The 23,812-nt window shown below is 51.4% G+C and overlaps 1 protein-coding gene across 13 annotated transcripts in view; it reads left to right on the top strand.

The window, feature by feature from the left end:
- Positions 1-19,919, top strand: part of myo18ab (myosin XVIIIAb) — a 70,423-nt gene extending 50,504 nt beyond the window's left edge. For 10 of the 13 annotated variants that reach the window (XM_035534226.1, XM_035534219.1, XM_035534220.1 and 7 more), the window contains 17 exons: positions 1,146-1,273; positions 1,706-1,860; positions 3,726-3,849; positions 4,038-4,238; positions 4,630-4,740; positions 5,958-6,062; positions 6,530-6,676; positions 6,784-6,897; positions 9,006-9,122; positions 10,022-10,105; positions 10,999-11,136; positions 11,689-11,874; positions 11,967-12,106; positions 12,840-12,884; positions 16,095-16,217; positions 17,322-18,720; positions 19,681-19,770. In XM_035534226.1, coding sequence (XP_035390119.1) covers positions 1,146-1,273; positions 1,706-1,860; positions 3,726-3,849; positions 4,038-4,238; positions 4,630-4,740; positions 5,958-6,062; positions 6,530-6,676; positions 6,784-6,897; positions 9,006-9,122; positions 10,022-10,105; positions 10,999-11,136; positions 11,689-11,874; positions 11,967-12,106; positions 12,840-12,884; positions 16,095-16,217; positions 17,322-18,699 — 3,296 coding nt within the window. In that variant the 3' untranslated portion in view covers positions 18,700-18,720; positions 19,681-19,770. Of the gene's footprint in view, positions 1-1,145; positions 1,274-1,705; positions 1,861-3,725; positions 3,850-4,037; positions 4,239-4,629; positions 4,741-5,957; positions 6,063-6,529; positions 6,677-6,783; positions 6,898-9,005; positions 9,123-10,021; positions 10,106-10,998; positions 11,137-11,688; positions 11,875-11,966; positions 12,107-12,839; positions 12,885-16,094; positions 16,218-17,321; positions 18,721-19,680 lie in introns of all 13 variants that reach the window. The other 3 variants (XM_035534229.1, XM_026997696.2, XM_035534227.1) reach the window with 2 other exon arrangements.
- The last annotated feature ends 3,893 nt before the right edge of the window (positions 19,920-23,812 follow it).

The following is a 23,812-nucleotide window of genomic DNA, read 5'->3' as shown; positions in this document are numbered from 1 at the left end:
TAACTGGTGAAGGGAAAGCGAGATATTAGACCCCTGCACAGGCAGCCGAGGTCTGAGCCGAGACGCACACACCCCACTCCACGTGGACTGTGTTTAGTGCTCAGATGGGGGGGGATTTGGGCAGGCTTGGCGGCCCCTGGCTCACATGGCCTGTGGATTAGTGGGTTTACAGATGGACTTCAGGTGGGCCACCTTCCCTTCAGCACACCACCTCCAGACAAATGAGAAAATAATCTCCAGGATCAGGTGCAGCTCCTGGCCAGCAGCTATTAGGCTATTTCTATGGAAATGGGCCATAGCTCTGGAGCACATTACACATCAGTCTCTCTCTCTCTCTGTATGTCTTTTTCTCTCATTCTCTCTCCTTGAAAGAAACATTTCTATGGACGTTTTATAGAGGCCACTGCTCCATGCCTGTTTGGACAGTACCAGGCCACGAGCTGGCTGTAAATTCAGTACCAGCTGATTTGGAGGTTGTGGAAAGGCACGGAGCACGTTCACGGCGCATGTTCACGGAGCATGTTCATGGGTGTGATTTAGTGGCTGGACTGAGCAGGACTGATGTTCCCGTGCATGTCAGACAGGCCCCCGGTGCGCACCTCGCTGCTCCCGCTGCCTGCTAAACGCCCCATGATTGATTACCGAATGGTTGAGCTGAGCCGCATGCGTCTAATTCATCCCGCACCCGTGCCGCTCCACTCGCTCTGCTATCGATTATCTGGACTTGGCTGCACGCCTCATGGTGCTGTTAAACTTGTTAAAGCGCCTATGGGATCTTCATAGTGTTTACTAGATGAATGTAAGGGAAGGTGTCAGAGACATTCGTCCTGTTAAAAAACCGAGCTGTGACGTAGGACTGACGGGTGGGTGTGGGCCGGGGGTATTGATATTTCATTACACACTGTCTGGATTTATTCAGCTCCGAGTCAAACAAACTCGTGCACAGAGTGATGTAGGAAAGTAAATTGAATTTGTGTGTGTGTGTGTGTGTGTGTGTGTGTGTGTGTGTGTGCGCGTGTGTGTGTGCTGTTTGGGTGGGGGATTTTGTATATGTGTCTTTGCACATGGGTGGGTGGATGTATGTCTGTGTTTACGTGTGTGCTTGGGTGGGCGTTTTTTGTGTGTGTGTGTGCGGGCCTGCGCAGGGGGAGAGTGGAGGCTGAAGTGTGCACGCGCGGTCCGGGAGGTGGAGTTCACTAAGAAGCGACTGCATCAGGAGTTCGAGGACAAGCTGGAGGTGGAGCAGCAGGGCAAGAGGCAGTTGGAAAGACGGGTGAGGCTGTCGGTCTCGCACACACATGCACGACACACGTACACACACACACACACACACGCACACATGCATGACACACGTACACACACACACACACACACATGCACGCACGACACACCTGCTGTTATCTCCATCGTCTTCCCAACACCACTGCTTCAGTAAGGATGGATCATATAACTGATACCAGGTGCCCAGTGTCCTAGAGGTGGAACGAAGTCATAGGCCTCTACTACACTGCTTCTTTAGAGCAGGCTGCAGCCTCCTGCTCACTCCACACACCACACACACACATACACACACGTAAACATGCGAAATGAGTAGTTAAGTCTGTTCTGATAGCCTCCTCTCTCTCTGGATAAGTGCAAATTCAAGCACCATCTACACATAGTCTGTATCATTGTGTGTGTGTGTGTGTGTGTGTGTGTGTGTCAGTTGACAGACCTGCAGGCGGACAATGAGGAGGTGCAGAGGGTGGCCCAGCAGCTGAAGAAGAAATGCCAGCGTCTGACCGCAGAGCTTCAGGACACCAAGCTGCACCTGGAGGGCCAGCAGAGCCGCAACCACGAGCTGGAGAAGAAGCAGAGGAAGTAAGCCACACCCTCCAGAACACACGCCCCTATACACGCCCTGCAGAACACACGCCTCCCAGAACACACGCCCTCCCAGCACCACGCCATCTACAACACGCCCCTTATACACGTCCTCCTGAACACTCCCCCATACACGCCCTCCAGAACGCCCAGAATGCCCATGCCCTCCGGAACACACGCCCCCATGCACACCCTCCAGAAGACACCCCCACACCTTACAGAACACACGCCCCCATACACACCTTACAGAACACACGCCCCCATACGCACCTTACAGAACACACGCCCCCATACGCACCTTACAGAACACACGCCCCCATACGCACCTTACAGAACACACGCCCCCATACACACCCTACAGAACACAACCCCATACACACCCTACAGAACACACCCCCATACACACCCTACAGAACACAAGCCCACGCCCTCCAGAACACACACCCCCTGCACCCTACAGAACACACACCCCCTGCACCCTACAGAACACCCTCCAGAATACAAGCCCACGCCCTCCAGAACACACATCCCCTACACCCTACAGAACACACGCCCACAGCCTACAGAACACACACCCCCTACACCCTACAGAACACACACCCCCTACACCCTCCAGAACACACATCCCCTACACCCTACAGAACACACACCCACAGCCTACAGAACACACGCCCACACCCTCCAGAACACACACCCCCTACACCCTACAGAACACACGCCTACACCCTCCAGAATACCCTACAGAACACACGCCTACACCCTCCAGAATACCCTACAGAACACATGCCTACACCCTCCAGAATACAAGCCCACACCCTCCAGAAAGCAAGCAATCCACTTCAGCTGGCACTGTGTCTGAAGTGGGGATTTGTTCAGGCACACAGTGAGGCAGCTATCAGCACGTGGTCAGCCAGTTAGGTTAACTTTCTCTTTCTTTCTTTCGCCAGGGTGTTAAAGCGATGTGAAGGTGGAAAGGTAATGGTTGTTAGTGTGTTGTCTGCAGCAGGGCAGGAGTGCTTTGTACCTACAATCTCAAAGTAGTCACGCAGGCTGTAAGACACCACCAGAGGTCCTGGGATTAGTAGTGGATTAGATTAGATTTCAGGAAGGGGTGGACAGTGTGTGAGAGGGAGATTCGTAGGCTCATAATTGGCGGTAGTGGCGCTGGAGCAAGTGTGCTGTGTGCGCGGTAGGAGGTCCTGGCTCTGGGCCCGCTGGCTGCAGTCAGTTTCCACAGCACATGTAACACACAGTAGTGGATAAGAGAAGAAGGTTTAGGAACTGATCAAGTGACTGATTAGGAGAAGGTTAGCAGTGATTAGAGGCTGCAGAGTGTCTTGGGTGTGCCAGTCTGTAGAATAAGAGTCTCCACGCTCTTATTCCATGGCCATGCCTGGCACCACGCTGAGTGAAGGGCTGCCTACTGCACTGGGCACCCACACAGTCCCACAGTGCTGACCTCTACAGTGGGGCCAGCGGAGACGGCACAAGGGCGGGGGGACAGGAGACAGCTTGTAGGAGCTCCACTGTGTGTGAGCAGTAGAGAGAGAGAGAGGGGATGAGCCAGAGAGCTTCCTCCTAAGGCCTCCTCAACCAACCAACACCAAATACTCACACAATCCAGCCAATCAGAATGCCCCAGCCCAACACCACCCGACACACACATCATATGGGCACTAAGACTTTCTCAGCTTCATTTTTCTTTTTTTGTTTTCTTTATCAGTTTGGAAGTGCATAGTGTTTTTATTATTATTTATTTATTATTTATTATTTCAGCTTGGCTTTCACCGACAGTCACTCAGTGATTGCTAGTGGACTTTTGGCTGTGGGAATTTAGCGGTTGTGCGCGTGCGCGTGTGCAGGTTTGACTTGGAGCAGAGTCAGGCACAGGAGGAGGTGCAGAGAGAGAGGAGCCAGCGCGAGAAGCTGAGTCGAGAGAAAGACATGCTGACTGGAGAAGCCTTCAGCCTCCGACAGCAACTGGAGGTCAGCAGCTGCCCTCTCCATTACAGAGAGCCACTCACTCCTGCCTTACATACGTCTCTCCTCCACTCCTGTGTGTGTGTGTGTGTGTGTGTGTGTGTGTGTGTGTGTGTGTGCGCGCGCGCGCGCACGCGCGTGCGTGTGTGTGTGTTTGTGTGTTATAACCCAGTACCGGCCATGTCGTTTGTCAGGACAAAGATCTGGAGATGTGCGCCCTCAACCTGAAGCTGGAGCAGATGGAGGCTGAGCTCCAGGATCTGAACTCTCAGGAGTCCAAGGACGAGGCCTCGCTGGCCAAGGTCAAAAAGCAGCTTCGTGACCTGGAAGCAAAGGTGAAAGATCAGGAGGAGGAGCTCGACGAACAGGCCGGCACTATTCAGATGTTGGAACAGGTGCACATGCAAACGGACACATACACACCCAACGGCTTCGGTGTATACTCTGAGTGTGTGCAGCACTCCTGCTGTGGAGGGAATTGTTTCATTTACATATCATCCACTTACAGACATGGAGTTCATGCATGTGGCTTATGTTTAATTTATTACCTGTATGAATAATGCAAATCTTCCTTGCATAATTGCAATACGGTGGGCAAAATTGGCTGTTATCTTCATATTTGGAAGTGTCCAGTCCCCACGTTTGCAGTCTGCATGAAAAGTAGCATCTGTCTGGTAGTCACTTGTTTCTTTGCCTGTCTGTATGTGAATTCTGAGAGTGTGTATCGTAACCCATGCATGTTCCAGCTCAGAGATGTGCAGAGATGCTGATATTTTCCCCTGGCAGGCCAAGCTCCGCTTGGAGATGGAGATGGAGCGACTGAGGCAGACCCACGCCAAAGACCTCGAGAACAAGGACGAGGAGGTGGAGGAGATCCGCCAATCCTGCAGCAAGAAGGTACCACTCCCTCTGCGTTTGTCCCTCCACTTCGGGCTGATCCAGGACCGGCTTTCTGTGAATGAAAGCCCACCTCGAACACAAAAAGAGGAGGAACAACATCTGGCCTCAGATCAGCATAGAACATTGTATCGTCAGCACATGTCAGAGACTGATTGTGAGGGCACGGGTCTGTTTCCAGACGAGTGTTGTTTACTTCTAGTGCTCTTGTGCATCACCGGTAAACAGTAACGGCACGAATAATAAACAACTGCAGGCTCACGGTGTGTCTAGGTGTGCGTGTGGGTGTGGGTGTGTGTAGGTGTGCGTGTGTGTGGGGGTGTGTGTGGAGAGCGGCCAGACCAGGGGCTACAGTTGGAGCCCAACCCAATGAAGATTGTGTTAACGTATAATTTGCGTGGCTGCGGTTCAGTTTCGTTTATGCATGGTTGACCTCGCTCCTACTCCCCACTTACCCAATCACGCAAGCAGCACAGCACATCCCATAATTATCTTCCTCCTAGCAACGCTGTCACTCAGAGGGTGCACACTGCAGAGTGGTGCAGGGAAGCAACAGGTGTTAGTGTATACTGTCGCACATGCGTACAACAATTTCAATCTCTGAAATGCAGTCCTGTAATTTGACTGGTTTCATTGTAATTTGATAAGGTTAGATATAGACACACAAAAACCCAAAGCACCTGCCCCACACACACACACACACACACACACACACACACACACACCTACAAGGTACCATAATGAAAGAAGGTGCTTCAGACACACGGTTCCTGAGTTAACTGTGTCATTTGAGAATTATTAGTGTGTTGTTGGGCCCACTGCCGCACACAAACAGAGCCATGGTTAAAGCACTGTTGTCTTAGTGCCAGTGGTGTGTTACAAGCTGACACAGATCCCTGATCTGCAGCGCAAGAGTGCTCATGACTTATTCACAGTGAAAACAATGTCAGTGGTGTAGCGGACCAGAGCCCATGTGTAGCCTGTATCAGCAATCACAGCCCTGCACACATTTTTTTTCAAAAAAAACTCCCAGTGAAAAATGGTTTTCTTGATCAGTGGTGTCAAATGATATTCAGTAGCATTCAGTTGACCACGTCTGCGTTATTTTAAAGTTGTTTTTTTTTGTTAAGCGCTGTGCTCGTGCTCTAGGTGTGTGTGTGTGTGTGCGTGCGTGTGTGTTTGTGTGTGTGCGTGCGTGCATGCGTGTGTGTGTGCAGTTGAAGCAGATGGAGGTTCAGTTGGAGGAGGAGTATGAAGACAAACAGAAGGTCCTCAGGGAGAGGAGAGAGCTGGAGGCCAAGTTGCTGACCGCACAAGACCAGGTATGTAACCATGCCAGCACACACGCACATTTAATCTAATCCAATCATGTTTATTAGCTGTTTTCTGTGTTTGCTAATTTGTATGAGCTTTTATGAACTGATGAAGCTCATAGGTGAACGTCTGCTCGGGACAGCAGAGTGAGGGACAGATGGAGCACCAGCTTCTGGCGTAGATGCATGTCTAACATAAGGATCAAATTCCTTTCTTGTTGAAAATATTTACAGTGTCACATTTTACGGCAAATATAGAAAGAAGCAAATCTCAGTCGGATTCACCAGCCCGAGTGTGTGTGAGGCAGAGACACGGCTGGTCCCAGGCCAGGACTGGTACAAGTGTATGTGTGTTTACATGAGTGCAGGTCCTGACAGAGACCTACCCACTCATATATCTGTTGCCTTTTAACTAGTGTGTGTGTGTGTGTGTGTGTGTGTGTGTGTGTGTGTGTGTGTGTGTGTGGGTCTCTCAGGTGAGCCACAGAGACGTGGAAACGGAGAAGCGTCTACGTAAAGACCTGAAGCGCACCAAAGCCCTGCTGGCTGATGCCCAGATCATGCTGGACCACCTGAAGAACAATGCCCCCAGCAAGAGGGAGATCGCCCAGCTCAAAAACCAGGTCTCTGCAGCTTGCTGTCCCACCGCCAGCTTAAGGCCTGGACATGCTGCACGCCCCAGTACTGACTGCTCTCTGGGCTGTGTGTGTGCGCGTGTTTGTTTTTCTAGTTGGAAGAGTCCGAGTTCACCTGTGCTGCGGCAGTGAAGGCCCGGAAGTCCATGGAGGTGGAGCTGGAGGACCTGCATGTTCAGATGGAGGACATCTCCAAAGCCAAGCAGGCAGTGAGTGCAGACACTCCCAGCGGCTCTTTTGGAGAGAGGCAGAAAAACATCCATCCCTCCCATGTTTAGGAAATGAAGCAGCAGAAAAATCACACACACACACACACACACACACACACACACACACACACACACACACACACACACCTCTCCTCCTCATTCACCTTCAGCAACAGTTTAATTATTTACAACAGGGAAATGATTTCCACCCATAATGGAATGTTTCCGATTCCTTCCTTAATTTGAGCAAGACATATCGTCCCCGAAATACCATTACTCTTTAATAATGCCGTCACGGGCAGCTCTCCACTCCTGCCTGATCGCAGGGTTGTAATTGAGTTCACACAGCAGCAGGTGGGAGGTGGCTAAGGTACAGGAGATGGATGCCCTTTGTTTGTTTGTTTGTTTGTGTTTATTGCTGTTATTCCAGCACGTCTGTTTAGAACTCCTGAGGCGAGGAGCTGCCTGACAGGACGCCGAAACGCTGCGCCTCCGACCGCAGACGGCACGCTGCTCCTCGCCTCTCCGTGGCTCACCGCCACCGCCTGCTGGTGGCGAGCCGGCGAGCGTGCCGGGGGGGGGACGGGCTTAATCCTGAGGTTGGAGGCATCCATCCAAAATGGCTCCTCGCCAGCCGTCACGGTCCTGAGCAGCACGTGGGACCTGAAATTGTGCCCTGCCACGGTGTTCTTTTCTCTGAACACCCGGGCTGTTTGTGTATGGGACGCAGCTCCCATAATTGTTTAGCTCAGATGATCGTATCGACATGGTGGTGTGGTGGACTAGCTGCTGCCGCAGCCAATCAGGAGCCTAGTCCCCAGGGCCCCCGGTTCTGTTATAGCGCCACGCCGTCATATGGTGATAACAGGCGTCGATTGGCATTCTGCAGCTTAGAGAGGATCCCCCCCCCCCCACCCCACCCTCCCAAACTCATAGCTCATACGCGGCTGTCAAAACCAACCAGAAGAAAAGGCGCTGAGGCTAGCTGTGCTGTTCAGGGTTTAGGTGTGTGGTTGTAGGTTTGTGGTGCACGGCCCTTTTGAATTACATAGGTGTTTGATTTTTTTCGGACTGTGCATGTCCGGGGTAAGGAGAGGAGACAGACAGACAGACAGACAGACAGACAGTGGGGGGGGCTTTGATTAGGAGCTGTGTCTCACATCCTGTGCCTGTCAGCGGAGGAGACCGGGTGGGGGAGCTTAAAGATGCGTTTGCTCACGCGCTTTGCCTGTGCAGCGTCTTGTCATTTAAAACACGCTTTGTATGGCTTCGACAACTTATCTTGTTTTTATCCTTCAGCCCATATCCTTCTGACAAGAGGATTTGGGACAACATGGAACCAGATGCGTGCGGAATCGAGAAGCGACAGGCGCGCTGAATAGCCTCGCTTTGGTTTCTTTCCCGTTGCAAAAGCCGTGATTTATGACTCATTCTACTGCACACTTGAAGCTTCTTTGTAGTGCCATAAAGTGTTTACTCTTATTATATTTTACAACAAAGGAAGTGTCATTGTAAAATTGCAGGGGAATCGGAGCACTCCATGATGAACTATTTATGGTGTCATTTACCAAAGCTCCGTTGCTGTCCGTTTTACTGCGTCTGGCTGTCAGTATTAAAGTGTCATTTGTCCAATCGACTGTAATCCAAAAGGCTCCCACTCCACGCGACGGGGAATGTGAATGGGAACGGACCCAGGCCATTACCCATGTGTCGCCATGGCATGGGGCGCGAGATGCCCTCCGCGACCGCCCCGCTCCTGGAAATGCGTTTTATGTCCCCCCCTTCTGCATTAACGAATTCATTACATTTCTCTGATAGCCACATTTTTCACCCCTTATTAATACACTCAGGCCTCGCTCCCCAGAGATCGCCTTATTGCAGTGCTGAAGTAATTATTACTGCAGGGAATTAGACCTCAGATGCTCTCAGGGAGGGAGGCAGCGCTCTGAACAGGCCGTTGCTGTGGCGACTGTGCCGGTCCTGGGCTCCGAGGGGCTCCGTCAGCAGCCGCATGCGGAGGAATGACAAAGCAAAGCCGCTCACCACCACCTCCTCCTCCCCAACCCCCCCCCCCCCCCCCCCCGGCCTGTGTTTCCTGTCCCTGCCAGCTGGAGGAGCAGCTGAGCCGTGTGCAGAGGGAGAAGAACGACCTGCAATCCCGCATGGAGGAGGACCAGGAGGACATGAATGAGCTCATGAAGAAGCACAAGGCCGCTGTTGCCCAGGTGACGGCACACACTTATTTAGACAAACACATACACACACCCACACACACCCCACGTCATAGACGCACAGTCTCACTCATGCCAAAACCGCGGTTCGGTGTGGGTGCAGCCTGGTGTCCCCATTTGGATCCCGCCGGGCCACATACTAGCCCTGTCTAATGGCACTGGTCCCCAGCTGCATGGCATATTTTTAGAGTTATTATTTTCTGAAAGCCTGTCTGCACAATGACGCTCACTGGGGAATTGCTCTGCAGTCTTTACAATGCCGTGGTCGTAGGAGCAGGGGAGGAAGGTGTCAGAGAAGCAGCCGGCCCGCAAAATATTTTGCTGCAATTTTGCATCGTATGAAAGCGCTGCACTTCATGATCGTTTTGGCAGCACGTGAGCCATTGTCATTGCCCGATACGATTTACTGCTACATTTCAGTGTTCCGGTCCTGCCGAACAAAGCTAGACCGGCCCCTGCACACGTGCACATGAAGCGGGGAAGGAGGCTCCTTTTCTTGCCATTTGGAGTCACTGTGCTCGATGTTATTCCACGATTAGCAGCGCAGCTCGGCTTGTTCGGCCGGAGGAGATTATTTGTTTAAATTTGCGTTCGTTCAAACGTGAGAGCTGATTGGCTGCAAGCTCCGGCGAGGGCGGGAAACCCTCTGCCGTGACATTTGAGAGAACTTCCTCTGCACGCTCTCTGTGCGCCTCTGCTCCTGCGCGCCGGGCTGCGTCTTGCCCGCTGTCTTCTCCATGTCTCCTCTGCATCGCCCGCTTGTGCGGTACCGTGTCATTTCACGCCATTTTTCACGGAGCTTGGAGGAAGGGCCCTGCCTCTCACGGTACCGGTGACTGACTGCCTTCCTCTCCTCTGCCCCCCAAATCCCCCACCCCCCTACACTCGTCCAGTGCTCTCAGAACTTGGCGCAGGCCAGCGAGCTGCAGGCCCAGCTGGAGGAGGCCCTGAAGGAGAAACAGGACGTCCAGGAGAAGGTAAGCAGCCGGGACCCGCTGGGAGTGCCCACGGGCAGTGCCCGCATGGCTCCGCCGCTCACACCTGTGTCTGAGCACCAGAGCGAAATCCATGCTGATAGGGTCAAGGCTTACGAAATCTGGCTCTCGCCGTTACTCCAGAACGCCACAGGCAGAAGATAACGATCCTACCCTGCCCCTCGGCAGGCGTCCGCACGGATAATCTGACCCTCATTTCCAGATGTGTTCTCTCAGCTGGGTGGCGAGACAGACAGAAGCGCCTGCAGAGCTGGCGTTACTGCGTCCCCCCACTGCTGTCGGATGCCTCAAGCACGGGAGAGTGCGTGGAGAACTTGCCTGCTCCGCGCTCTTCCCCTGTTGCCGCGGCGCTCTGTTAGGACACCGCGGGCCATGTTTTTGTTTGAAAATTGGAAGCTGTGCAGTTTAAAACAAACCTCCAAACTGAAGCCAGCACTGAAATCGATATTTAGGCAATCATTACTCACAGCTCTGAAGTCCCCTGTGCATTTGGAACTAGCCAAGTGTTCACTCACACATGGAGAGCAGGAGTCCAGGGAGGCCGAGGGGGCTTTTGAATATTAGATTCGAGGCATGGGGTAATTAAGCGTCCGATGCAGCATTTCGGCCAGGTCAGCGCAGAGGAACACTTTTAAAGATGGCCACAGACAAGGCACCCAGTGGCCACTCAGTCAGAACAGTGAGAAGTTCTGAAGGTAGCTCCATTTATTTCAGAGCCCACAGCAAGACTACTGGAATAAAGATGAATCTTAGGCTTCGCATTTTGGGCTTTTGGTGTGCGTGTTTGTGTTGTGTTTCTTTTGTGTGTGTGTGTGTGTGTGTGTGTGTGTGTGTGTGTACGAGAGAGAGAGAACTCACACTCTGTGCCCTGTCAGCTCACAGCTCTGCAGAGTCAGTTGGAGTTTCAGGAGCAGTCTATGGTGGACAAGTCTCTACTCAGTAGGCAGGAGGCCAAGATTCGCGAGATGGAGAGCAAGTTTGAGTTTGAGAAGACACAGGTCAAACGCTTGGAGGTGAGTCAGAAGGACAAGTGTGTGTGTGTGTGTGTGTGTGTGTGTGTGTGTGTGTGTGTGTGTGTTACCTAACATGTCTGTGTGTGGACTAACCAGGCCAAGTAGCAGAGGTCAGTAAGCTGGCAGTAAAAAAAAGCTGGACTGTAAAGGCACCCAGCCACCTCTGTGCTTCTTAGGCTGCACCCGCTGAGCCTAGAGCAAACAGCGTCAGACGCAGGGCCAAGCAGAGATCACGGCTCTTTTGTTTTCTGAACACGGACTCTGGCGTAATTAATGTGGCCTCTGTTCTTCACAACAGAGTGCACTTCACAAAGTCACAAGTTGTGATAGTTCATTGAGAACTTTGAAGCAACCGGGGCTCAGACACTTACTTGGTGTAGAACACACATTTCCTTAAACACCATTGGATCCACACCTAATCCTCTCCAAAGACATGCTGCAGCCTACAGGCCACTCACACCTGCAGTCACATTAAGATGACCTGCTCGTTTTCCCCTCTCTCTCTGTGTGTGCGCGCGCACCTGCGTGTGTCATGGCCTGGACACGCCCCAGGGTCTCGTGTCGCGGCTAAAGGAGAGCGTGGAGAAGCTGACAGAGGAGCGGGACCAGCGCAGCACTAGCGAGAGCCGCGAGCGCGAGCAGAACAAGCGCTTGCAGCGTCAGATGCGAGACCTGAAGGAGGAGCTGGCCGAGCTGACCAAGAAGGAGGCCGAGGCCAGCCGCAAGAAGCACGAGCTGGTGAGCGCCGCACGCACGCCCGCACGCCAGCACGCCCGCCGGTGTCTGCCAGGCCCGTCTGAAGTGGAGCCGTTCTGTCGCATCACCCACAGGAGCTGGACATCGAGAGCTTGGAGGCGGCAAACCAGAGCCTGCAGGCGGACCTCAAGCTGGCCTTCAAGCGCATCGGAGACCTGCAGGCTGCCATCGAGGATGAGATGGAGAGTGACGACAACGAGGATCTCATCAACAGGTAACGCCCTCTGGCCCATACCGCCTCTCCCTCCATCACTCCCTTCAGCTCTCCCTCCTCCTCCTCCTTCCTCTCTCTCTTGCGCTCGCGCTCTCTCGCTCTCTCTCCCATAGAGCACGGGAGGGTTTATCTACCCACCCCGGCGACATACAGGAAAAGAGGTGACTCAGGTCCACTGCTGCGGCACCATGTTTGTGAACAGGCCACGTACGAGTTATTTGCTCTGGCTTTTCTAATGCGCCGAGCTCCCCTAGCAGTCGCACCAGTGGAGTTGCAGTAATCTGCGCTGGTTTACAGTCGCACCAGTGGAGTTGCAGTAATCTGTGCTGGTTTAGCTTCTCTCTCTTGTTGCTGCCTGAGTCTGTCTGAGCCCTGTTGGTTGTGTGTCTTGTTTGGGGTGAAGGAGGAGAAGGTTCTTTAGGCTTAGCCTTCTAGGGATAAAAGGTGCTGAGTGAGGTAGTGTGTGGAGTGGAGTTTGTGTGTGTGTGTGTGTGTGTGTGTGTGTGTGTATATGCACCATTGGAATCCTTTTCACCAGGCACCATAAATATTGAAATGTAAGGCGGAGCTGAGATCCTGGGCGTGGCCATCTTAAACCCCTCCCCTCCTTCCCCCAGCTTCTCTCATCTCTTCTGTTACTTTAAGGGACTTGTGCCTGTCTCACTGTTCTCTCTATTCCTTTTTCATACGTGTTGTTTATTTGTGTGTTTTCTTGTCCATCTTCCACCCCCAGTTTACAGGACATGGTGATTAAGTATCAGAAACGAAAGAACCGAACGTGAGCAGCCCGAGCAGCGCGTTTGACCTTTAACCTGGTTTGGACTCTCCTAGGAGAATATTGCAGTATCCGTGTCATTTGGAGGCAGTGGGCCTGCTTGGTGCACACCCAGCGCATTCTACTCTCCTAATGGCTGTGGGATTTGAATAGTTCAGAGGCTTGAGACCACCAGGCCTCAGCGATCCTGCAATACGCTCCTTGGACATGACCCTTAACATCACCCCCTACCTCCCACGCAGGTCTGCATGGGAGCACATTCTGCAGAGTGCTTGCCTGCCGCTCCACTGACAACATGACCGCCTCAGCCACGCATGCGCCCCAAAATACACTCCCTGCTGTGTTCTTAACGACATGCTTAAGTATAAGCTTTGTCCAAGCACTTCGGTACCTGTCCACCGGCAGGTAAGTGTGAGCAGTTTGGGTGTGTGTATGTCCCCCACCCAGCTGCACCATCTGTGGGTTCAGGACATGCTCTGCCCCCCCCCCCCGCTGTCCTCCGGAGCTCCGGTCCTCTCTGCAGGTCTACCAGACGCTACAGAACCATGTCGAAACAGGAGCACGGGCCACCTCTCTCTCTCTCTCTCTCTCTCTCTCTCTCTCTCTCTCTATCCCCTGTCTGTCTGTCTCTGTGTGTGCTGAATATTTCACAGTCCTGCTCCGGGGACTCTACAGCCTTTGACAGTGAGAGAGGAGGGCGTGTTCCTCATCAATCTTTCAGCTAGGCGAACTAAATAATGGATAGTTCTCAAAAAGCCCCTGAAATTGTGTGCCAGTACCAGCCCCTGGCACCGAGCCTGATCCCACAGCGAGCGCTCTGAATCGGCACGGACCACCTCTCACTGCATTTTCCATTTTTAAAACCTCTTATAAGTTCCAAGAACCTTTTCTCTGGTTTGTATGAAAATGTGTCGGTACTGAATGAGCTTTGCTGTCGGTGGTTTGCGCCATTGATCAGAGCAAAGAAAGCACCGCTTGAAGTGTTTTTCATCAGCGTGCTACAGATACGTTGCTAAATGTTTAGCTACGTTCCCATCACGTTGAACGAGTTGGCGTGTTGGTAGCAACTCCTCTGCTCGTAAGGCTTAGATGTTCTTTGAGTAAAGTACATAGAACTGTTAAAATCTGGCTTGTTCAGTCCAAATGAGTGCAGACATAAAATTTACATATTTGTATTTACATTTATTAGCTGACGCTTTTATCCAAAGCGACTTACAATTATGAAATTAAGAGAAGCTAAGATACCCCCCCCCCAACTAATTTTTACATCAAAACATCATAAATATTACTCAAGTTATTTTATAAGAGAAGACTTCATAAGTCGTCTGAAGTATTCCACAGAAGTCATATCTCTGGGAGCACCTTTAACAGATGCATGAGCAAATATGGGCCCCAGAGCCCAGAGAGATCCATATGTGCTAATGATAAATGTAATGGAGTTGAACAGAGATGTACAACCAATAGAGGCCCAATGTCACAGACAATTAATGTCCCTCTCCCCACTCTCCCAGGGGTCTGTTTGCTCACGTGAGACGTCGCGCAGCTTAACTAATGCGTGGTCAAGGGCATAAATTGCGTGTGACACTTTGTGTAAGTGCCTGATTAGCTAGCGCTTGCTGTAGAGCTGGCTGGAGGTACGCGCATGCAGAGAGTCTCGTCTGAGCCTCCGCACGGAGGGGCCGCCCCAGAGGGGCGTGTGCCTGAACCACGGCTGCGCTCCCCAGGGAGGGAGGGGTGTGCGGCATGCTCCTCAGTCTGCTGGATGTGTTTCGGAGTTTGACGCGTTCTCGTGCTCACCCCCCATTACTCTGCTGTGTGCATGCGGTTAACCTTTAGTGTTATTTGCATGGTGTTTGCGTTCTGCGAGTGTGTAACGGGTTCACGTGAGGACACGTGTGTTCGAGTCTGGCTGCTGGCATTTGTTTTCGCAGCATGCATGTGATGCACTGCAGCGCGGTCTGTAATTCGTTCTGCGGCGGTGTTTGACCGCCGTGACCGAAGAGGGCGACTGCAGCTTGATCACGGAAATCCCACTTGATGCAGCAGAGCCGCGAGCCGTGGCCCCGCCATGGATTCCCATTTCCCGTCTCGCTCCAAATCGAAGCCGCCGCTCCTCCCTGGATTCTTCCAGGCTCCTGGTGAAAGTGAAGGATAAGGCTAATCGGAAGAGGCACGGCGGCACTGACTTGCAAATCCAGCCAAACGTAAATGGTGATGTTTTATCTGGGCCCGAGGCATGAGCAGACGGACCCAGCACTGAGCCGGCCGATCCGTGCCCAGTCGGGGGACGTGTGTGTGGTGGGGGGCCCGAGATGTGCATGTGGTGAGGGCTTCTGTCTGATCCTCCGTCCTCCAACAGCGTGGTTCGGCATCTGCTGAGCAGCGGTAACTACAGGTCCCCTAGTGACTCTAGACCCTCACAAACCACTGTAGGGGATTTTTCCTTTCACTCCTCGTAGCGCACCAGGCCGGCTCCGGCTCCAGCTCCTAGACAGCTGCCTTTCTGCAGGGCTTGACTCCCACCCTCATCTAACCCACCTGCTGTTTCGTCTCCAACTCTGGATCAGGTTTTGGATACAGGAACTCTGTTCTTCTGCTGCTATGAGGGAGCCTGGGAATAGCTCATTACTTGAAATGCAGGGCGGTCCATCGTCATTCTGATCTGTCATTCTGTGTGGCTCTAAATCCTTCAGATCATTTTCATGGTGTGGACAGTACAGGGTTACGCGCTGTTTTCGTGGCCCATCGGGGGGTCTGGATTAAAGAGCTGTTAATGTTCCTTTGATAGGCTTTTGGCAGCCTATAAATCTATTCCTAAATAGCTAGCTGCCACCATTTTGCTGTCATTTAGGAATATTGCAGTTGCGCCCTGAAGACTCTCCTTAAATTATTATAAGCTCTTTTAGTGAGATAACTACATAAAAAAATCAGGAAGCCCTTTTAATATTTATCAGGTCCATTTTCGATGGTTTCCTCTCACCCAGTTTGGCAGAGCAGGGCCAGCCCTCACAGGCAGACTCTCCCAGTGACCAGTGGCTCTTAACACAGGGAATGGCAGAGTGCATGTGTCAGCGCTGTTGTGTCTGTGCTGCGTAGCTCTTTGTTCCTCACCTGTCCCCCACACTAACGGTGCATGCTGAAGGCTTACTGTATCGCTCACGCTCTCTCCCCTCTTCCTCCTCCTCCTCCTCCTCCTCCTCCCCGTCCTCCCAGCGAGGGCGACTCGGACTCCGGCTCCGGTGCGGAGGACCGCGTGGACGGCGTGAAGTCGTGGCTGTCGAAAAACAAGGGCTCTGCCAAGAACCTGTCGGACGACGGAAGCGTGAAAGGCTCAAGGTCAGTGCCGCGACACCCCCCCCCAACCCCCTTCCCAGCCCACCATGCACACACACAAAAAAAAACAACAGGCCTGGAAGAGCTCTGGTGGAGGTTTTCCCACCATGCTGCAGGGTCTCTCTCTCTCTCCCTCCTCGTTGCCACTGGTTTGATGACAGTTGTCTTTACAGGCCCTTTGCAGGCCTCCTCTGCGGATTTATTGACGAGCCTGCCAGCCAGTTGGCTGTCGTACCTACGCCCCTCTCCCACACGTTAATAGATTGAGCCCGCTGGCTGACAGCTTCGATTACCCTGCGTTTGTCTCGCCTCCAAAAGATTTAAACCTCCTTCCTGAGCCCCTCACAACTTTTAAAAACTTTGGAGCTTTAAATGTCTTTTGATCCCGCTCCCTGTGGAATGCTTAGACTTGAGGCTGGGATTATGCCAGTATTCCTTCATCAGTTCTCCTGAACTTTTAGGTATAAATCATTATGTAAAGACAATTAAAGTGTCATATAATTAAGCAAATCCCTTTCTTTGTGCAGTTAACCAAGTTATTTTTGCCTGAAACCGATCTCGAGGACGGAACCCAAGAGAACCAGTGTTTTGTTTATTGATTTTGACACATATTAAAAAAAGATCCCTTTTGGATTTTTTTTGCTTAGTCCAATACATTGTGGTTCTTTTTCAGTTTGCCTTTTTTTTCCCCTGGCATTCACATTAAACTTTGTCCTGTCCTGTCCTCTATCGTTCCTGTCAGCTAAGGCCATGCTTCAAAGGGGAGTTCAACCCTTATCACTCCCTTATCGGGATTGCAGCAGGAGTGTAACTGGGAAATGAGTTATTTAGTAGGCCTATCAGACAAGGTAGAAAAGCTACAGCGGTAATTTATTAAAAGTCCATGATGAGTACCACTGTGATAAGGTGACAGAAACTATATTCCTCCAGAAAGTCTTGCTTGTTAGGTGTCGCACGCTATGTTTTGGGCGGAACGCGGATTTAAAGTTCTTCATAATTGTCCCTCATCTTCTCCTTGAACTCCACCTTCATTTCTGCGTCTGTTCCTTCCTTTTGCTCCCTTGGTGCTGTTTCTCTCCTCCTCCCTGACTCCGCCTCCTCATCTAGATATGATGTAAAGGAGTCTAAAGACAGGAAGGAGAACGGTAAGCAGGCGAAGGAGGTCGAGGTGAGGCCCATGTCTGTGATGAGCTCCCTCAGCTACAGGAAACGCTCCAGCCTAAACGGATCGGTGGGCGGCAAAGGAGACGAGAGCGCCCTCTACAGCTCGCTCAAGGAGCAGGGCGATTCCCAGGATCTCACCACATTCCGCAGGAGCCGCGCTGCCGGCTCCCGTTCGGTGAGCCCCTGGAGGAAGGGTGACGATCTGGACGACAGGGCCTCCGTTGTCTCACATGCCTACTCGGATGTGAGCCGAGCTAGGCAGAGCACGGAGAGCCGCTGGTCGGAGCTGGACAGGGAGTCGGTGTTTTCCAAAACCCCGAGCCGAGCCTACACCGGCCTCGCTGGCCTGGACCTGGATGATGATGGCATGTCGAGCGTGAGCACCCCGGGCCGCCGCCGGAGCGCGTCCCGCCTAGAAGAGTGGCGGGGGGATCGTGGATCACCCACGAGCCTGGCCCCGAGCAGTGTGAGCCGGGCCGAGTCGCGTACCTCGCTCGGACGCAGCTCCCGCCTGAGCGCCTTCGGCGTCCGTGACGACGACGACGACGACGACATCAGCATGGCCCTCAGCGACGCTTATGGCCCCCGGGCCTCGAGTGGCCGCAGCCTGTCCGTGCCGCCGAGGCCCCGCACCGCCGACCCCGGCCCGGCTGACGCCTCCGACGTCAAGCCCGTCGCCCACCGCAGCTACCTGGACCCGGACCTGGAGGCGGCCATCAACGAGGTGCTCAGCTTCAAGCCCATCACATTCAAGCGCAGCAGCCTGGAGGACTCGGAGGCGGAGTCCGTTAAGGTGGCCCAGCAGGACGGCGGAGGAGACGGGGGGCGGAACTCCAGAGCAGGCAGAAGCGGCGAGCGCAGCCGATCCAGCCTGCGCCGTTCTGCCTCGGCCGTCGACTGCACGCACTCCGCCAGCAGCCTGAGCAGCCGCAGACGCAAGACAAGCAGGAAGAGGGTGGGGCGCAGCTCTGACTCAGACGAACACGACCCCGGGAGGAGGAGCTCCAAGAAGAAGGGCAAGGAGAAGAAGAAAAAGAAAAAGAAGAAGAAGACAAAGAAGGTGGAGTCCTCCTCTTCCCCCTCCGACTCGGAGTCCAGTTCCGAGTCGGACCCCAGCTCTGGAGCGTCCACTGTCTCGTACCGAAGCACGAGCAGCGTGAAGAGGGCCCCCAGCAAGCGCCCCTCGCCCTCAGAGGAGGAGAGGGTGCCTGGAGGCCCCCTGGAACCCGCTCGGCCGCTTAGCAAGAAAGAGGAGAAGAACCGGAAGAAGAACGTGGACAATGTGATGATGAAGTACCTGTACAGACCTGACAGCGACTGAAGATGACGGCCGAAGGCGGAGGTGACTTGGTTTGGAGTGAAGGGTGCCGTGGGTTTGGAGTTCCACTAACCCCACTATATTCTCCTCCGGATGGCTTGCCTCTTTCACCTTAACAATTAACTGTACTTTTGTGATGTGTTTTAGCATGTCTAATGGATCTTTTTTGTGTGTGTTTTAACACCCTGGCCATTTAATGTTTTGTTGGATATATGCACAAATGTCTCTAAAAGCAACAGAACGTCATTTCATCGCTGTTGTGAGGCACTGGCTAATTGCTTTTGTACCAGTTTAGATTTAGATCCAGCCGGAAAAGGGGACTGCTGATGTATTATTTGTTGAAATGTCTTTGTGATTAATTACCCAAAAACAAAATAACGGTAGAGGAACTAAAGTCAGTGCAGAGGCAGCCATAGATTTCCCCTACGGTATTTTAATTTAGACATAATTAAAACAGACCATCGATTTGCACAGCTCGTTGGCATATTTGAAGCCAGCAACCATTAACATAAAGCATGCCACGTTTTAGTCCCGGGGAAAATTAGCAGCGGTGACACTCAAAGTTCTCTCCACTCTTGGCTGAGGGAGAGGTATTAGTGGCTGCGTCTGCTGCCGTCTTTTTGCTCGTGTGAAATTTCAATTCACAGTTCATTTATATGGTAATTTTGCCTGTAAGGCTTTGACTAACTGTCCTGTAAAGGAACGGCACGCTGTGTGTACATAATTGAATGACATTGTGTTGTATGACTTTGGTGAGCAACAAATTTGAAACCTTACATAAGTTTTACCACATTATAAATGCCGTCTTCCAGTGGAATTGATCAGAGTGCTTTAATCTTGCCTGGTGTTCATGTGACTCTACCTCGCTGTGCGAGGCCCTGGCAAAGTCCCTTTGAAGAGCTGTGTGTCAGACGTCGTGTTCCTTTCTGAGAACGAGTGCCTCGCTTTGGTTTGGATTCTAATGGAGCCTTCTTTAATCTGCAGCCCCCCCTCTGGACGAAGGCGCCTCTACCTCGACAGATCCGACGAGGAAGACGAGACGGACGATAAAGAGGCAGGGGGCGTGGCCCAAAGCTCCTCCCGCTATGCCCGACGCTACTACATGAACAACAGCGAGGGCACGGCGCCGGAGAACACAGCGTAGCGCACACACCCTCACCCACACACTCACCCACTCACCCACTCACTATCTCTCACTCTCTCTCTCACATGCACACGCACGCACTCACGCACATGCACGCAGGCACGCACACTCACGCGCACACACACACACACACACACACACACACACACACTGGAAAAGGCCTCTCAGTATTAGTAGATCTCTGTGCAGGGGAGCGTGATGCAGCCCACTGTGTTCTGATTGCTCTCCTCACTGCACTGCAGACATACAGCCTTCGGTTCTTTCTTGCTCCTATTTCTGCGTGTGTTGTACCGTGCCATTAAAGCTTCTCAGCACCGTCAGATCGTCCCCCAGCCCCAACGTCATATCCCCCATCCCCGCTGAGCTCGGCTCCCGGTTCCACCAGTCCGCGTCGTCGGCAGGGGTTAGACTGCCAAGTGTAAAGTTAAGAGGCTTTCCTTTTTCGGCGCTTTATAAAAATGATAGGAAAAAAAACGAGGAAAAAGCTTTACCCCGTTGTTGCAAGCGTGTGTAGATTTAAGTGCTTCTTTCTTGACTTTGCATCAGTGGAGGGACTGCCGCCTTACCTCGTGCGCTCACGCCTTTTGCCGAGCCCCAGAACTCTCCCGCTGCTGCCCCTCCACTCCCATGGCGTCCAGAAAACCAAGCCCACAGGACGACGCCGCCTTCCCGTCGGAAACAGACCCACTGTCCTGTCCCTGCGAGCTCGCTGTGCTTCGACGTGACCCCTCCACGCCCTGCTGAGCACGGGTCGATCTGGGACATTGCAGGGCTGTGAAGAATCGTTCTCTTCATATGTGCTTTTGGACTGAACTGACTTGAGTACGTGCAGTAAAGCTCATGGAGAAAATCTCGGACTCAGCTGTTTTTGTTGTTGTTGTTGTTGTTGTTATTTTTTTCGCCCTCTTTGCTCACTGTTTCTTGTTTATTGTATACGTTCTGGCTTTCCAAAGCGAATGACCTTGATCTTGAGGTATAGTTTGGTGATTTTGTTTTCCCCATTTCCTCCACTGTTACCGTGGTCCTGTATTGGAAACAACACCCTCCCCCCCCACCCGCTTCGGTGATGTCAAAGTTATTTTACATTGACAGGATCCAACTAAACACAACACGGCAGTACCGCACGTGAGCAACCGTAACCAGAACTGAGCCTGTGAACCCTCAGATCTCTCCAGCACGATTTGGCCAGCGGGATCCAGCGGGATCTTCCTGCCTTAACAACCGCAACAGCAGAGACTCCACATAGAGGAGGACTTCAAGCAGACACACACACGCTTTAATTTCCCCTGTTGCTTCATCCTAGTATTTTTGCCCTCAGTGTAGTATTTATGAACTAGTGTTAATGAATTGTGCAAAGCTGCCAAAGGCACGCGGTGTTGCTGAGCTGCACGTGGCTCGAAGGCTCTGCGCTCCTCGGGTTTGGCGCAGGGCTTTATCGACCAGGCCCAGGTCAGTGGCTTCATCCTCTATCTATGCAGTCAGCATTCATTTTAATACAAGAAGCGCGTGGTTTAAAATGCTCTTGGCTCATTTAAAAACCGCTATATGTACACATGAATATATGTATACATAACCCTGTATGACTCATCCTACCCATCAGAACAGTTATTTTCTTTATTCAATACATGATCACTTGTTATAAGTAGTAACGTTTTTTTTTTTCCCATTATGGTTTAATATATTGTAAATAAATGACAGTAATTGTTTTAGACGTGTTTTTGTGTGCTTCTTTGCTTTGTTTACTTTCCTCCTCCTCTCCATCTTTTTTCCCCCTGCAGACATGAATATGCGCGTAGGCTCCGTGCTTGTTTACCTGTTCCGTTTCCAGAGGGCTTTGCACCATTCCCTTCCCCAAAAGCATCCTTTCATGTTTTTGTTGTGCTCAGTAAGAAGAGGCTGTGGTAGTGCGAGCGCTGTCTTTTAATCGTCGCGGTGATGGGGAGCACGTGTGCCGTCCGCTCGCGGTGTTTCGAGTTGTGATCCGTGCGTGTTGATGATGAACCTAAATCTACAACTAACTAATGAACAACAGCTAATGACCTGAGTGTCCAGCTCCATGTAAACCTCAGTCAGCATTTTTGACAAGTTCTGAGAGTCCCAGAAGACCCATTAAAAAACACATCTTGTACAGATCTTAAGAAGGTTGATAGACCTTATTAAAAATAATCTGTTTAATCCAGCATGGTATTTGAGGTCTATCGCTCAAAGGAAAGATTGCCTGTCTATTTTAAAAAGTGTATTTTGGTATACACACATACATGCATATACACATACATACATACACTCACTCACTCACTCACCCTCTCTCTCTCTCTCTCTCTCTCACACACACACACACACACACACACACACACACACACACACTCTCTCTCTCTCTGTCTCTCTCTCAAATTGAGGCACATGTACACATAATTGCACCAGTGTGAAGACCAGTACAAATATGAAACCTGTGTTTCTACATGGAGCACAAATTACATGAAAATATCAGTCTAAACTGTCATTTGTCCACATATATCTCTTAGAACAGTTATAAATTCTGCCACCATCACCCACACACCTGGCCTAATTAAGATCAATGCTGTTTTCATCTAATAATTCCTAACAAATTGCCATAATTAATGAGAAAAGATTCCAGGTGCCTGACATACTACAGCTAATAATGTTACACGGATCAGCTGTGCAATCTCAAATCATAATAAAAGCTTCGGTAATGAGCACTGGTTACTGGTGTGTATAGAGCATTTTTGACATAATGAAGAACTCTAGAGAGGTGTGTTTTTCAATCACTTATCTCCTCTCATCAGCTAAAGAGCAGCAGCGTCTCCTGAGTGAGCCCTTGGTTATTTCTGGTGTATATATCGCCTAATTATACTTGTGGAAAAAGACTCTCATCTTCACACTTAGCTTCTCTGGCTTCAGGATGTGAGCTCCGTAGCTATAAGCCAACGTTAGCACATAGTCCGGTGCCGGTGCCTACTGTAACGCAGTGAGGCCTCTGGATGGCTTGGAACAGTGAGATCAAAATGTTCACAGAATATTGTGTTAATATTTGATAAATATGAGGAACAAACACAACACTTTTCTCTGTTTTTATTCCTGAGCACGTGTGCTTTATGGGTGTAGGAACACTGCCAAATGGCTGTGCTCAGTATCCCCGTTCTGGGTGAACGTACTGGGACAAAGGAGGTTTAAACTATACTGAAGCAACATAAATGGTCGTAATGGTTTGTGTATTTGTGCAGATGTGGTATCCACGGTGGTTAACCCACTGATGTCACAAACCCTTCACATTTCCTATCTGCACAGTTGCAGCGTGAGTCTGGCTGCATAAACTGTCAGGGTTGGAGGTTTTTTTTTTCTTCCCCTGCCCATTTACTGAAAATGCCTCCAAACCCACTGTGCACCAAGACAATGACAAAACACACACTGCCAAGACAACTAAGCTGCTCGTCGGAGGGAAGGAAGAAGAAAGTTTTCTTCTCTCCAAGTTAATTTACCAATTTGTATTCAAAGCATGCGACCTCCCAATTTACATTCAACAAAGCGTGCAACTGGTGAAAACGACCAGAAGTCAGAAAGCCCTCAAAATAAAACAGAGGCTGCATTTCCTACAGGCAAAGCGTATGTGATCACACACAAACCCCAATTAAAGTTAATTTTCCACAGTACTCAGGCCTGCTTAAAGAGAGGACTGAGTAGGAAAAGTCGCATTATTCCAAAACAGCCGTTCCGCTTGTTTAGAAACACCCCAAAGGAAGTAATGTTTCAGGGTGCACACAAACACACACACACACACACATATCTAAATCCAACATCACTGCTTCTCCACAGTGTCTTACTGCGTTGGTCCTGTTGGCAGCCGTCCTGTCTTGTTCCAGGACGATGTGGTCTTCGGCCTTGCGGCTCCCGCCTCTCAAAGAGACAACCTTCTTAAGTGTTTGTCTTTACCGGTGCCAAAACAACTCTCCGCGC

This window comes from Electrophorus electricus, chromosome 15, assembly GCF_013358815.1.
Source record: "Electrophorus electricus isolate fEleEle1 chromosome 15, fEleEle1.pri, whole genome shotgun sequence".
Classification (NCBI taxonomy): domain Eukaryota; kingdom Metazoa; phylum Chordata; class Actinopteri; order Gymnotiformes; family Gymnotidae; genus Electrophorus; species Electrophorus electricus.
Note: the sequence above shows the minus strand (reverse complement) of the source record. Positions and strands in the feature narration are given on the sequence as shown.